This window comes from Cyprinus carpio, chromosome A5, assembly GCF_018340385.1.
Source record: "Cyprinus carpio isolate SPL01 chromosome A5, ASM1834038v1, whole genome shotgun sequence".
Taxonomy (NCBI): domain Eukaryota; kingdom Metazoa; phylum Chordata; class Actinopteri; order Cypriniformes; family Cyprinidae; genus Cyprinus; species Cyprinus carpio.
Genome location: NC_056576.1, coordinates 7,289,195 through 7,315,778, shown reverse-complemented (window position 1 = coordinate 7,315,778; position 26,584 = coordinate 7,289,195). Strand labels below are relative to the sequence as shown.

General features: G+C 33.6%; 1 protein-coding gene across 2 annotated transcripts; it reads right to left on the bottom strand.

Moving 5' to 3' along the window:
• Positions 1–4,104: 4,104 nt before the first annotated feature.
• On the bottom strand, positions 4,105–17,269 carry lmbrd2a (LMBR1 domain containing 2a). Of its 2 annotated transcripts, none has more exons than XM_019117627.2 (18): positions 17,112–17,269; positions 16,137–16,361; positions 13,893–13,996; positions 13,626–13,724; positions 12,626–12,793; positions 12,311–12,521; positions 12,149–12,223; positions 11,957–12,070; positions 11,465–11,648; positions 9,762–9,943; positions 8,488–8,621; positions 8,292–8,397; positions 7,896–7,993; positions 7,704–7,807; positions 7,027–7,073; positions 6,810–6,918; positions 6,179–6,278; positions 4,105–5,011 (listed from the first exon to the last, which is right to left on the bottom strand). In XM_019117627.2, exons 2-18 carry the CDS (start codon positions 16,308–16,310, stop codon positions 4,948–4,950), a joined length of 2,073 nt encoding a protein of 690 aa, XP_018973172.2. In that variant the 5' UTR covers positions 16,311–16,361; positions 17,112–17,269; the 3' UTR covers positions 4,105–4,947. The 2 variants fall into 2 exon arrangements, with proteins under 2 accessions (XP_018973172.2, XP_042608265.1); XM_042752331.1 differs by having other exon boundaries at positions 16,137–16,311; positions 17,112–17,265.
• Between the last annotated feature and the right edge of the window lie 9,315 nt (positions 17,270–26,584).

The following is a 26,584-nucleotide window of genomic DNA, read 5'->3' as shown; positions in this document are numbered from 1 at the left end:
AAAAAAAAAAGGAAAAAAAGCGGAACTTGTTATTAAAAGCGTTGCATACATATTCAGGGCTCATCTGATTTTTTGAAGATAGTAAACTTTATTAGTATGATGTTTAGTGAGTTTGGTCTATTAATATCACTGTCTTAGTAGGCTAGCTACATTAAGCCACGTTAAGCGTTTTCTTATAACGGTTTTCTATGGGTTGAAAAGGCTTAACGTGTTATTAACCGCGTTGCATTCATATTCAGGGCTCATCTGATTTTTTGCAGATAGTATATTTTATTAGTATGATGTTTAGTGAGTTTGGTCTGTTAATATCACTGTATTAGTACATTAAGCCACGTTTTTCACGTTAAGCGTTTTAGAATGTCCCGTTTTGATGGTTTTGATTTTTCATTTCATGTTTTTGGTTTCTCATCACCTGTTTTTCATTGTTACAAAACATATATTAGTAGGCTACTTCTATAGGTTGGTATACTAACATTATATCAGATAATGATTTTTTTTTTTTTTTACTGTGAAGTTTCCCTTTTTTATTTTTTTATGCAGTGCATCCAATAATATTCTCCTCTTCAGCAAGCACATACATCCTATAGTGAAAACAGCACTGATCCAAACACCCAGAAACTCACATGATAGTGTAAGTTTCTTTTTTTTTCCCCTTTTTTTTCACAGATAACACTCACAACAAGCATTTAGCCAACTCCCATTTACAGATGTGATATAATGTATATATTTTGTGTTAAAATGTTACCTTATGTGAGCTGAAAGTTTAAATGAAGCAGGAGAAAGTGTGTGTCGTTCCTGTGGTTTTTCAAACGGTGTGTGATCATCTGCGGCAAGTTCAAGCTCAAACCGGAGTGCACCGGTTTCTATGAAACGTTTCATTAGATGATCGGACACACTTTAATTTCTGGTGCTTCTAATTCAGTGATAAACAGCAGTTGCAAATGATGTACAAAATAAATACTGGCTACACACCTTTGCACCAACAAAACGTGTAGCGCTTTGTTTTACTGACAAATTATATGTAATATATAAATTATTATTAATATTTAACTTGCATTGGAGAGGTTTCCGTGACCTCTCGCGATCTTGACAAAAAGTCTCGCGATTTATTTCCACAACATGATGCATGATGGGATACACTAAGCCAAGATAGTGTGGATTTAGTGTGCGTTAAGGGCACTGCGCTTTGGCGTTTTTAAGATCTGGACAGTCTTACTTCCTGACGCGCGCACGCGCTCTCGTGTGGCCAAGACTGCAAGTGTGTGTATTTGGACGAGGCAGTTGTCTCTTGTTTGGTGGCTGTGTCAGAAATGTCAGCCCAATCAGCAGTATTAAAGAGACAGCTCGCACAATGTAATTAACATTTTGGACAAGTAAATAAAAAAACATTCAAGCAAGTATATGTTTGCAGGTATTATTTATTTAGATTATGTGCACTATAATATAAAGAGCACAATGTATAGACAGGGAACTTAGGTGGGCAGTCTGGTCTAAATATCATTTAGTAAATGAATGTCCTCTGGTTCGAATCCTTTGCTAAGGAAGGTAGGTGCTAGACACTGGAATTAATGTAACATAAAAATACCTATACATATTTATAGGCATTTTGCTAGTTGTATTGCGGAGTGACACTTTCATAAACTTTTCTCTACTCCTGTCTGATTAAATGGATGGGTAAATATAAGCACCAACGATATGGCACAACAACAGTCATCACAGCAATAATGACATAGCCCAATACTCACAATCAGTTGGATATAAGGTCATATAGATCAGGTAACACAGTCTCACAGGTAAGAAGTGGATTATTCTTCACCTGAAATGTTTGACAAAAATGTTGGATTAAAATAGTTTAGAAAACCACAGTTTTCCACAAATTCTTCATCTTAAACAGGATGCTTCCCTTACCGAAACCACAGTTTCCGGGTGTATATTCATTTTGTTTGGATGTTCATTTGGGTATTCCTGGGTTGATTTGGTGCATTGTTATTTTGATTGTAATGTTGTATGAAAAGTAGACAGTTTCCACAAATTCTTTCTAAAAAAAATTTACTCTGCTTTGTATTGAACATCATCCTTGCCGACTCATTTTTGTTGTAATAATTCAAATCCCCTTGCTCTTTGTATTGAACATAAATGCCTTCCTTTTGTTGAATTATCCCACTGCTGCTGCCATTTTTGAATTATTGTTTTTCCCTTCTGATTTTGGTAACTTAACATGTATTGAACATAAATGCCTTCCTTTTGTTGAAGTGATTAGTCTATATATCTATCTATCTATCAGATAGGGTATGACAACCTCGTCACAACTGCAGAGAGAAACTAAAATCACAAAAAAATACAGCCCAATCGCGTTTTCCAGGACTTAAAGGATAAAAATAGAGGATTGAAAATATACGTTTTTTTTCACTGGAACTTGGTCTTCATTTTAAACTATTTTCTGTTTTGGTATTTATTGGTTTACTTTATTAACCCCGCGGACATGGTCATTTTCTTGTTTTACTTTATTAATGTATTCTACTAATAATGGTTGTTAGATTACTGTCATTTCTGCTACAATTTCACGTCATGAAATAAAATAAAAGTACCTATAACTGACACAACATGCTGTTGCTGTTGTTTTTTATGAAAACCCTAATAGACACTATAAGATATTATAAGACCAGGCAGATAAAGGGGTAAAAAAAAACAATAGTAATAAATAATATGTACAAATAATATTAATAATACTAATATTAATGATATACTAATTAATTAAAGGGATACTCCATCCCAAAATTAAAATTTTGTCATTAATCACTTACCCCCATGTCGTTCCAAACCCGTAAAAGCTCTGTTCTTCTTCGGAACACAATTTAAGATATTTTGGATGAAAACCGGGAGGCTTGAGACTGTCCCATAGACTGCCAAATAAATAACAGTGTCAAGGTCCATAAAAGTATGAAAGCATCGTCAGAATAGTCCATCTGTCATCAGTGATTCAACCGTAACATAATGAAGCGACGAGAATACTTTTTTTTTATACGAAGAAAATAAAAATAACTACTTTATTCAGCAATTCCTCTCCTCTGTGTCTCTCCAAATCAGTGTAGTGCCATTTTGGCGAATCTGAGCAGTACACAGATGGCTTACGCTCTTCTGTATCAGCCGCGCCACAAGGATCCGTTTTTTATGTGCTGACACTTTGGTTTGAAAGCAAACAGCCATCTGTACTTTTGTTTGTGTACAATTGGAGGAGAGTGGCTGATAGGCGCAGCGTGGCTGACATGAACCACTGATGACAGATGGAGTATTCTGACAACGACTTTTATACTTTTATAGACCTTGACACTGTTATTTATTTGGCAGTCTGTGGGACAGTCACAGGCCTCCTGGTTTTCATCCAAAATATCTTAAATTGTGTGTTCCGAAGACGAACAAAGCTTAAGCACAGGTTTGGAACGACATGGGGGTAAGTGATTAATGACAAAATTTTCATTTTGGGGTGGAGTATCCCTTTAAGGGCAAGATAAAACGCCTTCAGTTTGAGCACATTTGTGTTCCAAAGACAAATAAATGGCACTTTTTATGTTTTTATCTTTTCTTTTCTTTCTGTGTAAATTGCTCACCCTTGGAAAATGTCACGTTGTCCACTGAACCAAAGAGGATTTAATTTGGCTAACAAAGAAATATCCTTTTCTGTTAATCACTGGCAATAAACAAACTAACTAAAGTCAATTCAGTGCTGTAAAACAGAAAACATGAAAGATTGTTTATATAGTCTGCTTATAATATCAAGTAGAAAAACGTGTTCAGCTGTGAAAATATTACATCAGATAAATATCTATATATATCTTCTTTTATGATTACTGAAGAGCCTTGTAGTGATAAGAGACTTTGCTACAATGTTTTCGTTTGATTTACATCCAAAACCTCAAGTAGTTTTAGTGGGTACAGGCTGCATTAACACAGACTGAAATGCCAAAGAAAGAACACAGACCTCGATCCTTTTTCTTCAGTTCAAACTCTCAGTTATAATAAGTGTGAACAGCCAAATCTGTCACTGAGTAGCATTAAAATATCAAGACATTTTTTTTTTTAACCTCACTCCATTGTACAGTAATGTAATGGAGATTTAATGTTTATTTGAGGTATTGAGGAAATGAAAACAAACAAGAACACAAAACAGAAAATCATTAAAACAGCTGCTACAGATTTGTGTGTCATCTCCCCCAAAAAAGCACAAATCATCCTTCAACATGTCAGTAGCACTGAGCAGTTATTTAATATTAATTCAGGGACAGTGATAATAAATAGAACATAAATGAAAAAGCAAAACAGGACTGATGTTATATGCATTCAGACATCTTTCACTGTTTGATCAAAGAGATTTGAAGTTTACAGTACAATACCAAAGAGAGCTGAATAACCAAAATGAAATGTTACGAATCATCTCCCCGTAACTTTAAAGTCTGATCTGTTAAATAATGAATGATTAAACAAAATAGTCAAACAAAAGTATTCCCTTTAGGTAATTTACTGGTCTAACAGTAGGGTGAAATGTCAGAGGTCAAAGCAGGGCACACAGGTCAGGACCCAGTGAGACCTCATAATTCTGGGTGACCAAAAAAATCCCCTGTTCATGCATTCAGCAAATACAATCTTTAAAAAAATCTTTAAACTTCAAATTAGACTTCTAACGAAAACTAACGTGACCCTTTTCTTTCCCTTTTCAGCGACATGATAATGATCCTCTACATGAAAACCAACCATCGCTGTGGTGTCTGCCGTTTTGGCTTCATCTGGAAGTAAAAGGGCAATGGAAGGTGAGGACAACACACACAAAACAAAACAAAACACTTTACAGAAAGACAGATGCGTTGAAGCTGCAGACCCTCACTGGTCACTTCAGGAAGAGTGTGAAGGTTAAAAAGTGCAAACAGTTTCCCTTCATTGTTCTCCTTGTTCTTAAACATCATCAAAGATGCGTGCACGAGATGCAGAGGTCGAGAGGTAATGTCCTCCAGCGGACCTGCAGAGACACAAGTCCAATGTAAACCTCGAAAATGCCTAATTTCCTAACGGTTTCATTTTATTCCAAGGTTTCTGTGGGTCTTTAATTAGAGCAGAAAGTCTTACATTTATAAAGTCATGTCATTAAATGTTGCATTCATTGCAAAAAATTTATATATCTGTCAGTATTTTTGTCTTGTTTTCCAATACCTAAACATCTTTTAATCAAGATACAGTACATTCACTTGAGATGCAAAATGATGATTTGAAGTCTTGTTTTTTGAGAAATTGAACAAAATTAAGTGAGTTTATGCTTGAAACAAGAACAAATGTCAAACTTGTTTTATCTTTTGAATTAAGCTATTTTTCTGCATGCATAAATTCACTTCATTTTGATCTATTTCTCAGAAAACAAGATGGCTTATCTATCTTAATTCTTAATTCTAAATACCTTAAAAAGTATTTTTAGACATATGCACTGAAAAATTAAAAAAAATACTGAGGAAGAACATAACTTCTGTGCGGTGTGATTAGAAGGTACTATAAAGTTATTTCTATATTTTAGTTAAGCTGTTTTTTTGTTTGTTTGTTTAATTAATTGAAAAGTAATGGAGATTGGTTGGAAGTTATTTTTTTAAACTTTAAAGTTCTGCTAATACAACTCATTGTGTTCACTTGGACATTTATATTTATACAGGTAGCTTCTGCTAAGAAAATACATGTAAATGCAATATTTATTGTCAATTAACACTAGATCAGTAATGTCTGAAGAAATGTCTACTGTATTTACGTATAACTAATTCATTACAAATGTATTTACCTGTGCTAATTAATTATGCAGTAAATATTAAAAGTGAGTGTATCTATCCATCTATCTATACACACATACTTGTACACACACATGATTATTATTTGGGCAAACTAATTCAGATTTTAAGAAGAAAAAAAATCTGAACTGTTGGCACCATCCTTTCTTTCTCTTGTACTTGGGTAAGAAGAGTCATATGAATTAAATAACATAATAAAAATTAAATAATCTTTATATTAAAATATTATATTCAAATTTGTACTGACATTTCAATAAACTATTCAGAGTGACAGCATGAGAAAACCCTTATTTTCGAGCTATGGTTTCCTTCCCATAACTGACAGTAATGCAATTATTTCTAGATACAATAATACAGACCTCCTGCTATCTGTTTCCAGCGGTTCTTCTCCAGTGAAGTCTAACGGTTCAACATCCTGTAGTAACTCGGCTTTGTCGCTTCGATCTCTACGGGACTGAGCTGCACACACACAAGTCAAGTCACATTCATTTATATAGCACTTTATACAATACAGATTGCTTCAAAGCAGATTCACATTAATAAACAGGAAAATAACAGTGTTAATAATATAAAATGAATTCAATATGAAAGGAATATAAACTCTATATAAGATAATAGTGATTATACAGATCAATTTAGTTTAAAGTTGATTCAGTTCAGTTCAATAACTGTCAAAGTCAATCATGAAACAACTTCAGTTCATCTATATGTAGCTCTATGGAAGACATTAGTGCCTTTATTCAGCTCAAGTCAGTTCAATGTTGATTCAATTCGGTTTATAATAACAGTGTCAATGTTGTTAGTGTCACTATTCAGCTCAATTCAGTTCAAATTTTGCTCTCATTCATCAGTGTCAGTGCAGTTAAATCAATAAAAATACTGAATATTAATTGTCTTAACTCAATGACCTTCATCACTTCTGACCAAGAGCTCAATTATTGCTCGAAGCATTTTGCACGAGTGTTTTGTGACCGTGTGAATCCTCTTAACCTCTGCCAGTGTCTGTGCCAGAGCCGTCCGTCTCCTTCAGCTCCGAGTACACACTTCTGTTTCTCCCGCCGTATCTTTCCCTCTGTTCACTATAGCGTTCCCTCCATTCCTGACAGACAGAGACGTGATGAACAGGCTTCAGACAGGCATCAGTGATTACATAAGTGCATAATTCTCAACAATAATTTTGAGGCAGTTTAGCCAGAAACAAACTCACTCTCCGTCTGCTCTCTCCATCCTCTGTTCTCTGACGTTTTCTTCTCTCTGAAAACAAGAGCAACTGTACGATGAACATGTGACGTAGCACCTTTGTATTTGCCATTGAAATGTGGTAGGGTATGACTGAAGAGGTTTTTTAAATAGCTTAAAACTATAAACCTTAAACTCATGCATATTAATATGTGACAGGAAAGTGTGCAATAGTAGCTGTTTAGGTGTATATATAACTGCATTAATTTTTTTGCCATTAATGTCAGTTAAGTAATATATATATATATATATATATATATATATAAAATAATAATTTAAGGCTTTCTATAGGTATATATACTACAACCATTTTTGTTCTTGAGAATGCAATGCAATTTTATGCAATGCAAAGAAAAAATGCAATCTTAAATGATATTCTGATTAAAAAAAGATATAAAAGATAAATAAAAGATATACTTTGAATAATAGACTGAAAAATGCTGATATATGTAATTTAGCAATATTATCCAGTCCTAGTAATCATTTACAGTCATTCTTAGGAATGTTACAATTAGATAAAATATTTGACAAAACATTTAAGGTAATTTTAAGTGTATATCTGCTAAAATGATCTTAGCAATGATTAAAAATGTATTAACATTAGAACTGATGAGAGTTTGAATGAAGGGCCGGTGTCTGTAGTACCTCTCCGGATGAGTTCCCGTCCTTCGTCCACCAGGTCAGAGGTCAGATCATTCTCACCCACGAACTGCTGAAAGCCCAGCAAATTCAGACAGCGTGTGCCCAGACTAGAACAACAAGAGGAAAAACAACGAGCTAACAGCCTGCCAACAACAGTCTCTATATTATATAAAAGCCAACTTTGTGAAATCTTACCTGAAGTAAGTCGCGATGCAGAGCAAAACGATGAGCATAGGATAATAAATATAAAATCCATTTGCGATGAATGAGAGGACCTGCATGGATCCCATTATCTAACACAAAGAGATAGAGAGAGATTAAGTGGCCGTAAGAATCAGTACGGCTGGGTGATATACTGAATAAACTTTTTTATATCACAATTAGATGATGAACTTTACACAGTTATTGAACTGATCTGAATCAACACTAAACTGACTTGAACTAAATAATAACACTATTGTGTTACAGCTTTTTCAATCCTTGATTAGTTCTAAACGTTGCTTAAATTAATCCTTATTGGTGCATTACTTACAAATGCTATTTTATAGATACGTGATCATATTTTTACTGTGAGCGTGGTGTGTGACTCACTGAAGTGTACGCGGTCTGCTTCCTGTCCTGATGGGAGATGGTGCAATCCATGTGAATCACACCCAGAAAGTTCAGACACAGCGGAGGGGTCAAGCGACAAAACAACCTGAACAGAATAACATGCAGATTACTGATACAGCAACTAATCAAAACAACCCGCAGATGATTTTTGTAAGAGCCATATGGTGTTTCGTACATGCCGCTGAACTGCAGACTGTAGGCATCCGTCTGGTGGTGAGGGGCCAGATAATAGTAGTTAAAGACTCGGATCCGGAACACAGTGGAGTACACGCAGTAACACAAGAAAAATATGGTGACAAAACACGCCATCTAGTGGACAAAGACAAAATAATAATGCACAGGTTTCAGTTTTTTAACCCCTCAAGTCATTTTTTACCATAATTTCCAGATAATCATGTTGGTCTTTACTGTTGAATTCTGGTTCAAATTCACTTAGTAAAATGGTTTGCGAACATTTCATATTATGTATATGTATGTATGTATATATATATATATATATAAAATATACTATTTGTAATAAAGTAATATTAATATTTAATATCTAATATATTTTTTTCCTATATATAATATATATTATTTATATATATATATATATATATATATATATATATATATATATATATATATATATATATATATATATATATACATACACATACATACATATACACACACACATATAAATATATGTGTGTACATTTTAGAAGCATAAAATTTCAATTATATTCTGATTGTAAAACTTTTTTTTTTTTTTTTTAAACCATTTTAGATCAAAGTTTTGAAACTAAACTTCAATTGAAAACCTGGGGGGAAAAACACAAATATCATCCAGCCCCAGTGATCATTTACAGTAAGGATTGTTGCGATTAGATCAAATGATTTATTATGCAAGTAAAATGGTTTACAAACAAAGTTTCAGTTTGAGATTAAGTACAGAAATTAATACGCGCAAATCACCAGATGCATCACAAAGCTGCTTCTCTTCAAACTTTTACCTTGATGGATAATTAGTATCCAAATTTTATCTAGAATGCCTATAATTTAATTTATTTATACAGCACTTTTCTACAGTTTCAATTGTTCCATATTTCTAAAATTACTCATGTTTATGTTTCAGGGGTTTATTTTTGTAGTTTATAAAAGCCTTTCTAGAGACTAGTGTTGCAAATGAGCTCTGGCTACAAACACTGTTAACTGCATCGGATGGCTGTTCTTTGCAAGTATATTGTAATAATAAATAAAATATATAAACAATACCACAGACATAGGTTCAAAAAGTTTTTTTTCTTCTAATAAAAAAAGAATACAAAATATGGTTTTATAGCCAGTAAATTTTCATTTTGGTGTTAATTTTGGACCCTGTCTTCAGCCTTTAGGCGTGTTAACGGCAGTATGCAGTTATACAGCCTTCTCCAATATATGTGTATAATTGCGCTTGTGTTTCCTCACCTCTATGTAAACATAGTTGTAGTCTCTCTCAGCGAGCTGAATGAAGACGGCGAAGAGAGACAGAACGGGCTGTGTGCTGAAGAAGGTGCATTCAGACCAGACCACGGCTGCAGAGAACGCACACAAAACCACCGCCAGCACGCGATAACACCACCGGCGCAAAACACACTCCCAGTACCACTCTACAGGACACAGAGAGAGATGCACGAGGTTACGACCTATTCAAACTGCTCATTTACAACATTTATTACTAAAGGTTAGTGATTTAAACAAACCACAAAATGCCAAATATCTGCAAGGTCTGCAGCTCTATCATTGAAAGAAAGTGTAACGTCCAACTTGGGCCCTGATGACCAATCACATCACAGCCCTGGGGTCATTGAATTCGTTGTGCAACAGTCACATACCGTTGGCCATAAACTGAATCCTACCTGTCGCAAAAATGTCTGTGACTGTGTCTTAAAAAAACAGCACTTTTTTTTTTACAGTGTAAACTCTAAAATAAGATCAATCCAAAATGAATGTTTAATTGCAAATGTGTTGAACATATTATATAGGCTGTTGATTCATTAAACGATAAGCTGTTTTCTCACAAAAGCAGTTTATTTTGCATAGAGAAGCCATGACTCCATTGACATCCATTCTTAAATAAAATGGCCTCGGCCAGACAACCAACTTCTTCTTTGTGTTGTAAAGGTCACATGTAGGTGACATCAGTCATGTGTGCTGAAATGAAGCAACCATTCCAGAGTCTTTTCAAAGTGGCTTGACATTTGATGATAAAACTATTGGTTTTTCTGTCAGCATTCGGCAAAAGACTGTTCCTTCCACAAATGTTGCAATCTCACTAGACTTGTGTGTTTTTGTGCAACAGTCTGGTTTCATAAAAACTCTCTGTTTAATGATGCCACCTAAATAAAACATGGGTTGAAGAAAAGACTGAGCAAGATAAATAGTGATGAAAGCCTTACTTTTTTCCCTTACTATGGAAGTCAATGGCTACCGGCAACTGTTTGGGTTACTAATATTCTTTAATATCTTCTTTTATGTTCAACAGAACAAAGTAACTCAAACAGGTTTGAAGGTAAATAAACGGTGACAGAATTTTCATTTTTGAAAATATAAAATTGTGATTTACAGGACTGGAAAAGCCAAAATGTTTCTTCACCATGTTATTATTTGATCTGAAAGCGAACACTGACTGTAGAAGAAAGTTTGTAATAGCAGCCCTCGAGAATGTGCATTTGTTTTCCATTATAAACTACTTTTAGACACATTTCAGAACAGCATATAAAATCAAAGTGTTTGCATTCACATGCTTGCATAAAATGTTTTTTGAGCTTTATAAATGGGTTCCAGTTAGTCCCTTGTACACAGATATAGATGACTAATATACTCAAGACACTTAACTGCTGGAATACAGGTGTATTTTTCACCCACACTGAAAACAAAGGTGAAAAACATTTTAAATAGAAACAATGCTCTCCTATAGACCTTTTCATACACTAAAGCACTTTTTCTAGGCATTAAAAAAAACAAAAATGGGTGTGAATGGGTCAACAGGAATGCATTGTTATAAAGTCTTCTTTGTATGCGCGCTCATTGTTAACAGGCCCTCGTGCTATAAAGGTGTTATTGTACTAAGCAAAGAAATGTATTTTCCTCTACAGAAGGAGTGTGAATGCATTCACAGGTTTTCTCACCCACAGTGGGCGTGTACAGGTACTTGCTGATCCAGCCGGGCGGTTCGACAGAAGGGAAGCTGTGAACGAACTTGTGGGTGGAGCTTGTCTCATTTTTGGCCACGTCCTCTAAGTGAAAAGCCTCGTCCAATAGAATCTGCCACTGAACCTGCGTACGGTTATGCCTCTGCACAGCATAGATCACCTGAAAAGAGGATATTATTACTATGCAATTACAATACAAGTCAATCATGATATATATTTTAATACAAATAATTGTTTATTTTTAAAAAGTATATGTTTAGTACAAATCAATTAATATTAATATAATAACGATATATTATAATTACAATATATAAAATTGTATTTTACTGTATTTTATGAATAAATTTAAATTTTCAAATGATACATTTAAATTAAATTTATAAAATTTAAATAATATTTATTATACATGCATTAGTCAGTGAATATGCTTTATATTATCATTTTATATAGCTGCAGTGATTTTATTACCTGTTTATGTAATTTGACTAAACTCTTTTTACTAGGATAAGGGTTTCCTTTGTCATCGAAGTCCTCATAATCGTCCATGTTCCTGCCCAGCTTTTCTTGGTATTCTACAGGACACTGACAAAGACGTGGGGGTGTTAATGCGCCATATTTACACATGCACAGTCAGTAGGATGTAGATTCCGTTAAACTTACCTTTTTCAGAATAGTGTCAATGCATTTGCGTAGAGGATGATTGTATTTGATCGTCTCACTGACTGTTTTGACATCCTGTAAAAGTGTGGACACTTAAGTATGCACTTGTTTTTTTGATAAGATAATGCATGGACTTTGATCAAAGTATCGATGATGTCTTACCTCCATGACGTCTTCCAGGTTTTCCTCGGCATCTACTTTTTCCGTCATCAGTTTTGCTGCTTTAAAGTACGTCTTTGCCAGCAGCTGTCCGTGGCACGATGCCCTCCAATAGGAGCGCGGGATTTCCACCAGGCCGTATCCCAGCAACAACACCAGCAGGAACAACCCCCAGGTGTTGGCGGCGGTAATGCCGATCGTCCGCAAGCCAGACCTTTAAACACATTAAAGTAAAAAAAAAGTTAGATGTGCATTGGTCTACAAATGAAAGGAGTGTTGTGATTGTTTGAAGGCGAAAGATGAGGGCGGGAAACAGACCAGGTGAGATGCAACTTCAGAGTGACGGCGACGTAGATGAGCAGGGAGCAGAAGATAAGCAGGTATGTGCCGTAATAAATGGCGTTTTCTATAAGAGCTGTTTTTATCTTTCCTGAGATGGAGAAAGCTCCTGAACGTGCATATGACTGCATGAAGGGAATCAAGAGCCTGCGCACACGGAAACAAGACATTGTCAGATCATTTATAATTCAGTAAAATCAAAAACATTGAATTTGTAATTACAAAAAGTGGCATAAAACCGAAATGATTGATGATGTCACTAATGCTAGACTGTCAGTAATTGAGTTCTTAGTGGAGTATTTCAATGGGACCTTCCTGGTTATATACAAATACAATTTATTTTATTTTTTATAATGTAATTATTTTATAAGAGGATGAACTATTCAATGAAGCCTTGAAAAAAATATATATATTGTAATACTAAATTAATAACTGTAGCCTTAAAAAAAAAGTATAATAAAAGTGTTAATGTTTTGCAATAAAAATAAAATAAATAAAAATACTGTATATATTAAATTGTATACGTAATTGCATGATTTGCGATGCTCCAATGGATTTAGCATTCACTGCTGAACTAATTAATTGTAATGTCCATTTCCAAATAATTACTTTTTAATAAGTGAAAACATTGCAGACCTTAGTCAGAGTAGCGCCACATTTAATTTTTTACTGGAATAAAAAGTCGATAGTACTGTTGTTAAAGAACATACCGATTGTTCAACTGGTGAAATGTCTTCCCGAAAAAAATTAAAGTTGGCAAAAATGATATGATCTGGGATCTTTGTACAGTGCGCGTCATCATAAAGACCGTTACTCTACCCCTCACAGCCTTGTTTTCATCTGTGTTAAATTCAAAATGCCATCTAATCTTACTACATCATTTAGCAATATCAGAGCTCAAGATAGTTCTGTCAGAAGAACCCTACTGTTGCTCTTAATTGTGAAGAACCAGGGGTTAATGACACAATTTCTCTCGCACCATGTCAGGAACTGTGAGGTCCAGTACACCACCCTCCAAAACACTGGCAGAATTCCATCTGGGATGTAACTCCAAGGCTTTTGGCAAGTCTTTGGGACCCTATGGTCAGGAGAAGGTGGAATGTTGTTAAAAAGTTAATGCATAACCATATTAACTGTGTTAACTCAACATAAAATCTTAGCACTATTTGTACAACAGTGTTTAAACACACTTCATGGCTTTAGTTATTCCTTGTGCTATTCATTAGACCAAAGCAAACGTGTTTACCTTTGTGTTGGAAATACCGAAGAGTTGGAGGAGTTATCATGGTTGATAGTTTTGATCGCCACCTGGTGCACCTGATTATCAGTCTTACACTGGTTATATATGGTCTGTGGAAGCAACACATCACAGGGAATGAAAATAAGACAACAGTGGCAAAATAAAAAGGAAAACAAGACTGCTTTCACAATTTGTGTTTAGATAGCGCTTCTTTCCCTGCAGGAAATGTTCTGAATTGCATGCTTGCCATCTGTTGATCATGCATACATTAAAGCAGGTTTGGTAAATGGCTCTAGATAAGAGCATATGTTAAATGCCTTAATTATAAATGCAAACATTATTCCCTAGTCTAATTCTACTACTTAAAATGTTTTTTAAATACACCGGTTTTTATGAAGGTTAATTTTTAGACTTTTTAAGACCAAGTAAAGAATATTTAATGAATAAAATGAATGGAACATAATGTCAATATGTTCTCTAAATGGTGTCTAGTATGAGCAATTCTTCAAAGTTTCGAAAAAATACATTTTCCAACAGATCTCCATCACTTTTTAATTCCCAACCACTAGAATATTGAAATAACATTTACTGTACCTTCTGATCACACTGCAAAAAGTAATGTTCTTACTCAGAGAATTTTTGTCTTGTTTTTCAGTGCAAATGTCTTAAAATCCTTAAATCATTATACATTTACTTGAGCTGCAAAATGACATGAGACAAGAAGTCTTGTTTAATGAGAAACTGATCAAAATGAAGTGGATTTATGATCAAAACAAAGACAAATACCAGAAAACATCTAATTAATTCAAAGGGAAATCAGTTTTGATGGCTCAACGGACAGATATTTGTTCTTGTTTGAAACAAACTCATATAATTATGTTCAGTTTCTCAAAAAACAAGACTTCATATCTTCAAAGTAAATGTACAGTGTCTTGATTTAAGTCTATTTAGATATTTGTAATTGAAACAAAACAAAAATACAGAGGAAGATACTGATTTTTATTGCAGTTCACGTAAACTTTAATGCCATGATTTTATGAATTTAAGACTTTCTGCTCTGATTTAAGAACTTTTTAAGGCCTTGAAGGGTTAGTTCACCCAAAAAATGAAAATTAGGCTGCGTTTTACTCACCCCCGAGGCATCCTAGGTGTATATGACTTTCTTCTTTCAGACGAATCCAGTCGGAGTTATATTAAAAATTGTCTTTGATCTTTCAAGCTCTATGATTGCCGTCAGCAGGTGTTGCATTGCTTCAGTCCAAAAGAAGTTACATAAAAAGCGCCCATCCTTAAAAAAAAGTGTCTCACACGGCTCCGGGGGATGAACAAAGGCCTCCTGTAGTGACTCAATGCATTTTTGTAAGAAAAACGAAATAATCACTTTAATGTAGCTTGCGCCAACAGTTGTACAAAGAAGCAGTTCCCGGCGGATGACGTATGAGGTCAGCGCTGCACATGCGCCGGTGAGTCTCGTGAAAACCAATGTTTGTTAACAGAATCAAAAGAAGCAAGTTTCCTTACTTTAGCAAAGGAAAACCAGTCTCCTCTTGGCTTATATCGAAATCCTCCGACATTCTTCTTTACAAATCCTCGTTTTGTACTTCTAATTAGTGAACGTTGTTTTGTTTTGATCTCTCCGCTGCGTTTCCACATGCGTCACTTTTGAGCGTTGCATGCGTAACGCTGACCTCATTCGTCATCTGCCCGGACCTGCTTCCATGTACAACAGTGAGCGCAAGCTACATTATAGAGATTATTACATTTTGAATATGGATTTTATTTTTACAAAAACGCATCGAGTCACTACAGGAGGCCTTTGTTCACCGTGTGAGACACTTTTTTTTATGGAAGTTTTTTTTTTTTTTATTTGAGGTTTTTTTTTATGGTGTTTTGGAATGACCGCTGAGTGCCATTAAACCACTTGAAAGACTATTTTTAATATAACTCCGACTGGATTCAAAGTCATATACACCTAGGATGCCTCGGGGGTGAGTAAAACGCAGCCTAATTTTCATTGTAGGGTGAACTAACCCTTTAATTTGTGCAAGGATGATTTAAGACTTTTTAATGCCAGTAGAAACTTTTTCAGGAAATTTTCACTCATTCTTAGTTATTGGATGATTATTTGTAATACAATTTTACAGCCCAAAAAAATAAATAAATGTATAGATAAAACAAAAAAGCCCAGATTTTTAACTACTACACCACAACACCTTTAACTCTGGTCTCTACACGTGCAGGTGGGCTCACCGTGCTGACGTCCAGCGGGATGATGAAGACGATGAGGAAGCACAGGAACCAGGCGAGGAGGGTGGCGAACAGGACCATCCGATACTGCTTGCGAAAATCTCCATATCGGTGCAGAAGGAAGAGCGCGAGGAAGAACACCACCACCACCTCCACCGCGAGCGCCACGCCACTCATCCTGACATAAAACCCGTCAGACAGGCACGAGACACTCCATCAACACCAGCACTGTTTGGGTAGAGCAACTTCATCAAGATTCACAAATGTACATCTAATATTGACATTAATAACAGTTCACTGGAGCCAGACTGCCAGGAATGTGTCTATCATTAAATCAAAAAGTATGAATCTCATAAAGAAATAAATTCCCAGGTTAAACTTTATATATAAATGATATTTTGCATCAAGATGAAGCCTATTTTTAAGACTGCATTTTTTAAAATATATAACTGTAATGAGAATTGGGGTAAAAATAATTTTCTTTTCAGCAAATGAAAATACAAATATAAATGTAATATATAAATACAAATTATAAATTAAAAAATATACATTTTATTATATAAAGTACATAATATTTAATAATAATACATATATCATATATAAACAAATTCATAATTTAATATAATAAAATAATATATTTTAATATAATATAAATAATGAGAAATATAATTTAGAGTACTTTTAATTAATGTTTATACTAAATTATGAGCTAAACGCCAATATACGAAAATACAGAAAAAAAGTAAGTATCAGAAACAGAAGATAAACTGATTATCGCTGTAATATCGGTCGATTGAAATGGTGTCGTTAAGTTTGAGTATCGAAAAATACCGGTTGCTAAATGTATTTCGTGACACGTAATCGTTGCGTAATTAATAGTACAGAGTCAAAGAGGTTCTGTCACTGCGACCGAGGCACTTTTCCGCTAGAATCCATCCGTTAGTGGAACATTATGGAAAAAACCGGACGATAACTTACGCGTTCCAACAGACACGATGTTTGAAGAACGAGTTTAGGTCCGATGTGAGAGAATGATCACATCTCGTGGTAAAAAATTAAGCAGCTCGTGATATTTGTGTACAGAAGGTTTTGACGTGACACGTAACTGAGTGGTGATGCACTTCCTGGTCGCGTGATGTATTGTGGGAAATGTAGTTTTCCCCCACAGGTTTCCGTGAACCCATTTTATATACATCTTATATAAATATTAGTTTTAGTAAAAAAAAAAAAAAAAAAAAAAAAAAAAATTTATTTTGTATATATTTATTGGTTGTTTATTTTTTATTTTTTTTTACCTTTTTTTTTTTTTTATAGTGTAATTTTTTTTTTTTTTAACTGTAGAGTGGTTTTTAGGTCCGTCTGTGTTTACATTGATGTACTTATAAAATAATTTTAAATAAAAATAAATAAATACATTTTAGTATTAGTAACAGAAACATGTAGTGTTTAAAGGTCTGTTTATTTTTAATATTACTGATTTATTAAAATAGCCATTAAATGATATTAATTAGTCATTGATAATTTAGTATTTATATTTCACATTATTGTTTTTACATGCAATTTATTTTTAATAATTGTATGAATTAAATTTTAGTATTAGTTACAGAAACTTCAAGGTCTCTCGGTTAATTTTTTTAATATTGCTGATTTTATTGAATACAATTGTATTAAAAACGTTAATACAATTTATTATTATTTTCTAATTCATTAAATTATAAATAATTATTTATAATTTAGTATTTACATTTCACATTTTTAGGTTTTTTATTATTTTTTTTTGTATTTTTTTTTTTTTTTTAATGATTTTTTTAGTTCTTTTTTGGTTTCAGTTTAATATTACTGTTCATATTGAATAAAATTGTAATTCAATTATAAATAATTATTCATAGTTTAGTATTTATATTCCATTTTACTGTTTACATCTACTTTTTTTTTTTTTTTTTTTTTTTTACAATTTTGTGAAGTAAATTTCAGTAACACATAAACATGATGATTTAAGGTCCCTCACTTTATTTGTATTTCGTATTACTGTGTTTACAGTGAATACAAGCAGTAGACGAAAATTAAAAAAGTCCTCATTAACCTAAGAAATTGTAATACAGTTGACAGGTGCAAATAAGTTAATTGTCTTGACTTGATCTTTGACTTTATATATCAAGAATAATCAAAACTGACAGCAATTTAAGCCTTTCTTTTTATATAAATATTTGTGAATGTTGAGCAGAGTATGATGACAGCAGAGAAGAGTCAGCCAGAGCGCTTTGTTGCAGTGAAATATTCTGGAAAATCATCCTTCGCTGATTTGTAGAATTGACCTGGAGGTCTAGATGTTCAGAAAAGCCCACGTCGAGAGATCATCTGCCCACAACGAGCCCAGAAAGCGAAGGCACACCGCCCGGTCCTCCAGCAAACACTGCACCTGCGCGATCAGATCCAAACTCAGATGCTCCAGCAGCCTCAGACACAGATCCCAGTCCTCCGTGGAGTCCGTGGTCTCCAGAGAGTCCAGCAGCAGAGAGAGCAGCACGGCAGCAGACTGGAGCCAGTCCTGAGCGCTCATCTTTATAGTGTATGTTCAGCACGTCCAGCATGCACTGTGTGAAGCAGAGAGGAAGGAGTCTCAGCGTTTGTGGCGGTGTAACAGGTGTGTGGGAGTTAAAGCCATCTGCTCCTCTCATCTTAAACCCTTTAACAGCAGACAGGGCAAAGCTCATGGGTAATAATGTTGTGGTGAAGTCATCATCACTTTATTGTTTCCTGTTTTTATCTGTTTTGCAGTTTGTTTTCACTTAGGAAAAGTACTAAGGGTGCATTATTATGCATATTTTAGAATATGAAAAGTGAAGTGTGGCCAAGTTTGGTGTCCCAAACTCTGAATTACAAGTCTGACTCTCTAACCATTAGGCCATGTATGCCCCCTATATAATAGTTGAGTCAGAAATAGAGGTATGAGAATTATTAGTTTAATTTTTAGTATTTGTATATGCTTTTCATCATTTTTTTTTTAAATATTAATATTTAGCTGCATTTTTACTTTATTTTTATTTTATTTTTTATTAATATTTGAATTAGCTTTTATTTTTATATTTTCTGTTTTATTTTGAACTTTTAATTTTTTAGTATTTTTGTTATGTGCTTTTGTCATTTTTTATTTTTTAATGTATTTCTATTTACGTCTAAATTATTTTTTAATTTCAGTATTAGTTTTAGTTCCGTTTTAATTTTTATGTATTTCCACATATATTTGGAAATACATAAAAATACATAACATACATAAAATCCATTTCCACATATATTCCACATATATTTCCACATATACAGTTAGTTGCCATGGCAACATTTCCCTTTTTGTTTTTATTAATATTTTGAATTAGCTTTTATTTTTATAATTTCAGTTTTAATTTTAGCTTATTTTTTGTATTTTTGTTATGTGCTTTTGCCATTTTTAGTAATTTTGTTTTAGTTTTTATAAAAAAATATTGTTTTGTTTATTATTATTATTATTATTTTACATTTTTAGTATTTATTTTATATATAATAGTAAAGTCAGAAATATAATATGGGAATAATGTAGTGATCAAAATGTAATATATTTTTATTTATATTACATTTAATGTATACATAACGCACACACACACACACACACACACACACACACACACACACACACACACACATATATATATATATATATATATATATATATATATATATATAAACACACACACACACACACACACACACACATGCACACACACATAACACATTTTAATATATAAAATATATAATAACAATATAACAACAAAAAGGGAAAAATGTAAATACCGGTAATAAGAATATTAAATAATAACCATATTTTAAATACATGTTAATCATAGATAGATAGATAGATAGATAGATAGATAGATAGATAGATAGATAGATAGAATTAATATGCATTTTAATGTTTCAGATCTGTATTATTTTTCCTACTGAAGGTTAAAAATGCATGATGGATATTTGCTGGCCATTTTTCCTTTACTAGCCATTCCAAATAATCAATTAAAAAACGTTTTGAAAAATACTTTTTAAAAAATATGTGCCTACAAGAATTTAAGCATAAATCTTTAGATAATAAATAAATAACATCATCATTCTTTAATAAAATTCAGTCGAGATACTGTTTATTACTATTATTTTTTATTTATTTATTTATTTTGCTGGTACATAGTGTTCTTTGTCTGATTTGTCCACTAGGTGGCGATATTTAGAATTAAATGATTCAATATCCTGGACACGTTTCATCACTAAAGTTTGGACGCGCATGTCTGATTTGTCCACCGGATGGCGCTTTTAAGCGTTTTGATCTTGTCCCAATAGAAAATGCGCCGTTATCCATGTCTATTTTTATTTTAAAATTAATTTGTTTCATGTCCCAGCTCTACAGTGACTTTGACAGCCATTCATCCGTTTAGTTTTTTTTTTGTCTTTCCCACGGCTGGATTTCAGGCTCTACTCTGATGAATGACAAAGAAATCAGACGCCTGAGAAGACCCATAAAGTGCTATTGTCACACCAGCCGCCTTTATATTCACTCTATTATAAACTGCTATTGTTAATCTTGGTTTATTACATGAAACACGTCAAACCGCATCGTTTAAAAATGAAGGAAGCCGCTATTGCTCTCTTGTTAGAGATGGAAACCTAAAACATGCAGCACACAAAAGCTGCGGCAAACTGATCCTGATTCTGTGCTTGGCAGCAGCCAGACTGATCACAAAGTCACAGAAGAACTAACCACACAATAACCACTGTTAACCCGGCCTTAGGCAGCTTTACTACCCGTTGCACTATTTTAGAGATTATAAAGCTGGTTGTTCTAAAGTAAAAAGCATGCAAATTGTGAAACATGGTTTAGTAAAGTATTATTTTTTTGTAATATTTAGTTTTAATTCAATTTCGAATTAGATTTTATTTATACTGTATATTTTCTGTTTTATTTTAGTTTAATTTTTAGTGCTTCATTGAATCATTCAACGAAACTAAACTAACTTTTGGCTCGAAATGTGCCAGAATATTGGCGTATGTGATGTGTATGTGTCATTCAGCCTCCAGTTAAACTTGTTTAAGGTTATTAAGTTTAAGTTTTTTATGGTTTCTCTTTGTTTAAGTAAAAAGGGGAGCTGATGAAGACAAGTTTATTCACTTTATATGCTTTAGACATGTAAAACATCCACATTTCGCATCATTATTGGGTGCTTTAATAATATAATTGTCTATACGATATGTCATGATTACGAAAAACGAACTAGTGAATTGAACCAGTTCATTAAATGAACTGTCTGAAAGAATCAGTTCGCGGAAAAGAATCGGACTTCCTCGTTTTCCGGAGGCTCTGGGTGGATTGCAGCCAGGTGATGTTTAAAATAATGTGCAGTTTCTTGCACAGACTGGTCGTTTCGCTTCGTAAGACCTCCATATATCGTCAGCAGTCACAGTAATTTTGTGTTTCCTGTTATGCTTTTTTATTCCCAAAAACATGCAGCCGCTGACTTGAACTGAATCACCAAAGACCACAGTTTCAGCTGAAAATCTTTTTTACTGTTCTACTTTTATGGACCATGACACTGTTATTTATTTTGCAGTCTACGGGACAGTCACAGGCCTCACAGTTTTCATCCAAAATATCTTAAATTGTGTTCCGAAGACGAACAAAGCTTTTACAGGTTTGGAACGCCATGGGGGTAAGTGATTAATGACAAAATTTTCATTTTGGAGTGGAGTATCCCTTTAAACCGAGCAAACAAATCACAGACTCATAAAGAGCTCATATTGGTGGCATATACGCTAGACTTCTGACTTGGGATCAGTCATGCTTATTTCATTCACATGGTGTTTCAGTGTGAGCGCTGGTCCAGAAGCAGTGTTTTAATAAGCTGATCTCCCTCCTTCCATTCAGAGCCAATGTACTTAGCTCTTGTTGTGCAGCAGCATGGGGAGGTTATGTTTGAAGTCTGATCCTGGGAACCCAGGAGCACAATTCCACAGCCGCACAAAGCCGCCCCATAACTCCCTGCGTTCCCACTGTCTCAATTCTCTGGAGGGTAGAGAGGAGAACAGATCGCATCACCTGCCCCAAATACAGCCCTTTCCCCTGGGAAACCCCCCACCCTGTCTCACCGGTCTGAGATACATGGCCATAATGCAGTTGAGAGGCAGACAGGTTTTAAAGGTCTTCTTGGAAGACACAGACAGTGAACAAAGTGATGTAATGTTCCCTGGGAGTTGGAGCAAATCTCTAACTGTGAGTTTGTACTTCTGGTGCACAGTTTTGGACTAAAAAACATTTGTTTTCATTTTTTTTTTTTTGTTGTGGTAGTTTCTGAGTGCTAACCTTTAATATTTAATAATATAAAAATATGTTAATTTAAAGGGGTCATATGATCCTACCAAAAAGAACATTATTTTGTGTATTTGGTGTAATGAAATGTGTTAAAAAAAACACATTATTTTCCACATACTGTACATTATTGTTTCTCCTCTATGCCCCGCCTTCTGAAACCCGACGATTTTTACAAGGCTTATCGGTCTGAAAAGCGAGGTGTGCTGTGATTGGCCACCTATCCAGCGTGTTGTGATTGGCAGAATGCCTCAAGCGTGAGATGGAAATGTTATGCCTCTTAACATATTGTGATGCGTTGTCCGGCCAGAGCGACGAGACATAAACCCATTATAAACGTGATATAAACATTATTTCTAGTCGTGTTTTCTTTTGGAAGGCCAAACAAAGTAGTTTCACTTTCTCAATAAAACAGTGTCACACACCACGGCCAGCTTGAGTGAGCAGAGGCGGGCGGCTTGAGGCGATTCTACGAAGGAGTGTACCTGGCAGCGGTGGCAACAACAATACTAAAAAACGAGAATAAAAGGTACGCCTTCTTTCTTTGCGTGAACATCTGGGTGGCATTATGCAAATCTTACCACATACTGACGTAGAGATGTGGTGGCGTGTTAAAATGAGCTGTTTTAGGGGGGTGTGGACGAGTCTTAACTTTTATAAAGAATATCTCTTTGGATTTGAGACTTTAGTCTTTGCAACTTTACAGATCTTCTTTATGCACCAAGAGCTTGTAACACTCCAAAGAGAAAGGAAAAATTGAAATCGCATCATATGACCCCTTTAATAATAATATGTTCTATATATTTTTATATATTCTGTTCAAAAATTATTAATTTATTTGTTTGTTTTATATTAATATTTAATGCTTTGTATGTATTTTATAATATATATTTTAAATTTTTTTATTAAACAATTTTATATATATATACATATACATATATATATATATATATATATATATATATATATATATATATATATATATATATATATATATATATATATATATATATATATATATATATATTTATATATATATATATATATATATATATATATATATATATATAAAAAAACATTTGTATTCTTTTTCTTTTTGTTATTTTATTGTGGTGGTGGGACTGTAATCTGACTTAACTGACTCCTGGCTGTTATTATACATCATGCATCAAAATTAGCTGGTGTTCGCCTGAAGTCATGTGTCCACTGATAAACACTCACTCTTCAGTGATGTCACACTTTCCATACGTCCTCTGCCCTAAAGCAGTCAAGCCCACCTCTTACCTTGGTTTAACCTCACTTTATTGATTCATCTGCAAGGAAAACACCAGTAAGAAAATTCTGCTGTGAAACTACTATTAACTGGTAGTTCTTCTCGTCTACATTCACTAACAAAAGCTGTACAGAAAGCAGATGTTTCCCAGTCTTGCCTGTCGCTCCCGACCAGTGTTTCCATGGAAACTCCAAATCTAAGTTACTCAGCTCCTAATTCAGACGTCCCTCTTTTGTCGTTTCCCAAAGACCCGCTGTGTGCTTGTATGGGTCCCTCAAACACTTAACAATGGCAAACTCTATCAAAATGACTTCCTAACCCTGCATTCACCCCTCCACCTATAGCTGCCTTTCCTTCAGGCTCAGAATTTTTTTTTTTTTTTAAAGCAGCATACAATGTCCATTTATGTCAGATACTTTATTTAAACAAATTAACTGAAATAACAATCTGAACAATTAGGGTTATCTGGTTAATTTATTATGGGTAACTCAAATAACATACACTGTAAATAACTGTTTGGCTTTTATGATTAGATTATACAGCTTTATAGAATTTCATGTAATCACTGATTTAAGTTTTGTAGTTATTTATTTCATATTTAATGTTTTTAGAGTCTTTTATTTAATGTATTTAAATATAAGATGTAAATAAAATGTTAATAAATAATAATAAATACATATTAATAAATAATTGTATAAATAAAAATGTAATGTTCACAGACACAGATCACAGTTTCTTATTAGTTATAAACATGTATTACTTACATGGGTAGATAAATGAATGAATAAATGAAAACTTTAATAAATTTTTTCTTAAAACTTTTTAAAAATGAATATACGTTTAGTGTTTGCTCATAGAGAGACCATCATTCCTTGAATAGAATATTATAAAAATTGTCAAATGTTAGATGACTGTTTTGTTTGATTTTCTTGTATTTACCGATTCAAGGTTTGTAGTTATTTACTTCATATTCAATGTTTTTAGTCTTTTATTTAATGTATTTAAATAAAAGAAAGGTAAATAAAAACCATGTAAATAAATAATAGTAATGATAAATACATTTTTAATATTTACTCGTTACAAAAATTTATATTAGGGTAATTTTCCACCCTCACAAAGTCACTTTCACGGACTTTTAAATGAAATGTTTCCTCCTGGAGGAATGACCTGCCCAACTCAATCCCAGCAGCTGAGTCCTTAGCCATCTTCAAGAATCGGCTTAAAATACATCTATTCCAGTCTATTCCAACTAGCATGCTCTATTCTTTTTATATTCTATCTGTTTTCTTTTTAGTTATTATATTATTTAAAAGCCCTTGCTACATGTACTGCACTTGTACATCATTGCTCTTTTGTTGATTTTGATTGCTTCCATTGTCCTCATTTGTAAGTCACTTTGGATAAAAGCGTCTGCTAATTGAATAAATGTAATGTCATATTATAAAGATGAAGTGTGTGATTTCTGAGTCACCGAATTAATTGGATTGTTGATTCAAGGCCTGGATAATGGCCAAAACGTCATGTTTTTTAACCTATAAAGTTGTATTTCTTTGAGAGTGAGTGTTGCACCTTTTTTCAGTTGAAATGAGTCATCTAACCGCAAATAAAAATCATTCACAGAGCCAAATTTTTCAGGGAAATTAACCAACAACCCACTTAAAAGTGTCTCTACATAACAATCTGAGACATGAGAAGATTACACGCTTCAGTAGTCTTAGGTTTGGATGAAAATTGTCTAAAACTTTATTTCCATTACAAGCATTGTAGAATCAACTTCGTGAACGTTGCAATTGCGAAATAACTGACTGGCACTCAGGGTTGCCCAATCTCTTGTAATGAGAGATCTAATCTTTAAGCAGACAGTGTTGAGGGTTATTCTGCTCACCTGAGTTTCTGAGCTTCTGTCCAGGTGAGGCAGACGCTGCTAAAAAGGTGTTGAAAGTAACACTGAGTATTTGGAGACACACAGGAGAATACACACACTCTAACTATCCCAACACTCTTTATTGTGTGCAAATTTCTGTTGCCTCACTAGTCAGTCTGAAAAGATTCATATCAATTGAAATAGAGTAAGTAATTATTTTTAATTGTCACATTACCCTCTTCATTCTGTTTTTAGCACAGACTGTTCCTCTGTGAGGTTTCCATTTCACCGAACGTATGATGAAGTATTGACTTTCTGGAAAAGAGAGAGCTGGTGCAAACGGAGCCAGATTTCACTCCAAAAACAAAACAACACAATGTCATATATGATCCCATTTTGCTCGTTTGCAAGTTTTAGATGACAAATGGATGGGCAAAGACAGAAAGTTTTCAGAAACACAAGAAAACTTGGACTGTATTAAAAACTAAATCATATTAGATTCAATTCAGTTAATTTCAAATGGGCTTTATTGGCATGACTGTAGAATATAGCGCAATATTTCCAAAGCATTAAAAAAAAGTAATATGTATTTTAAATATATTTCACGTTTGCTCATACAAGCCACTCATCCAAGTTTTTTCATCACAGCAATAAACATATTAATTGCATAATGAAAATATTAATAATAATAAAAAATATATATTTAATAAACTATATTTAATGTTATGAAATACATGTTAATGAACATCTCTTACACAAATAATTAAATAAATAAAACTTAAAAATTATTTTATATACAATGTTTCCTCATATAAGCCATTTTTACAGCAATAATCATATATTACATAATCAATGTACTACAAAATAATTAATGTTTGCTCAGTCAGGTCTGTTTTTTTATTAAAACAATTAACGTGTATTAAACAAACAAATTT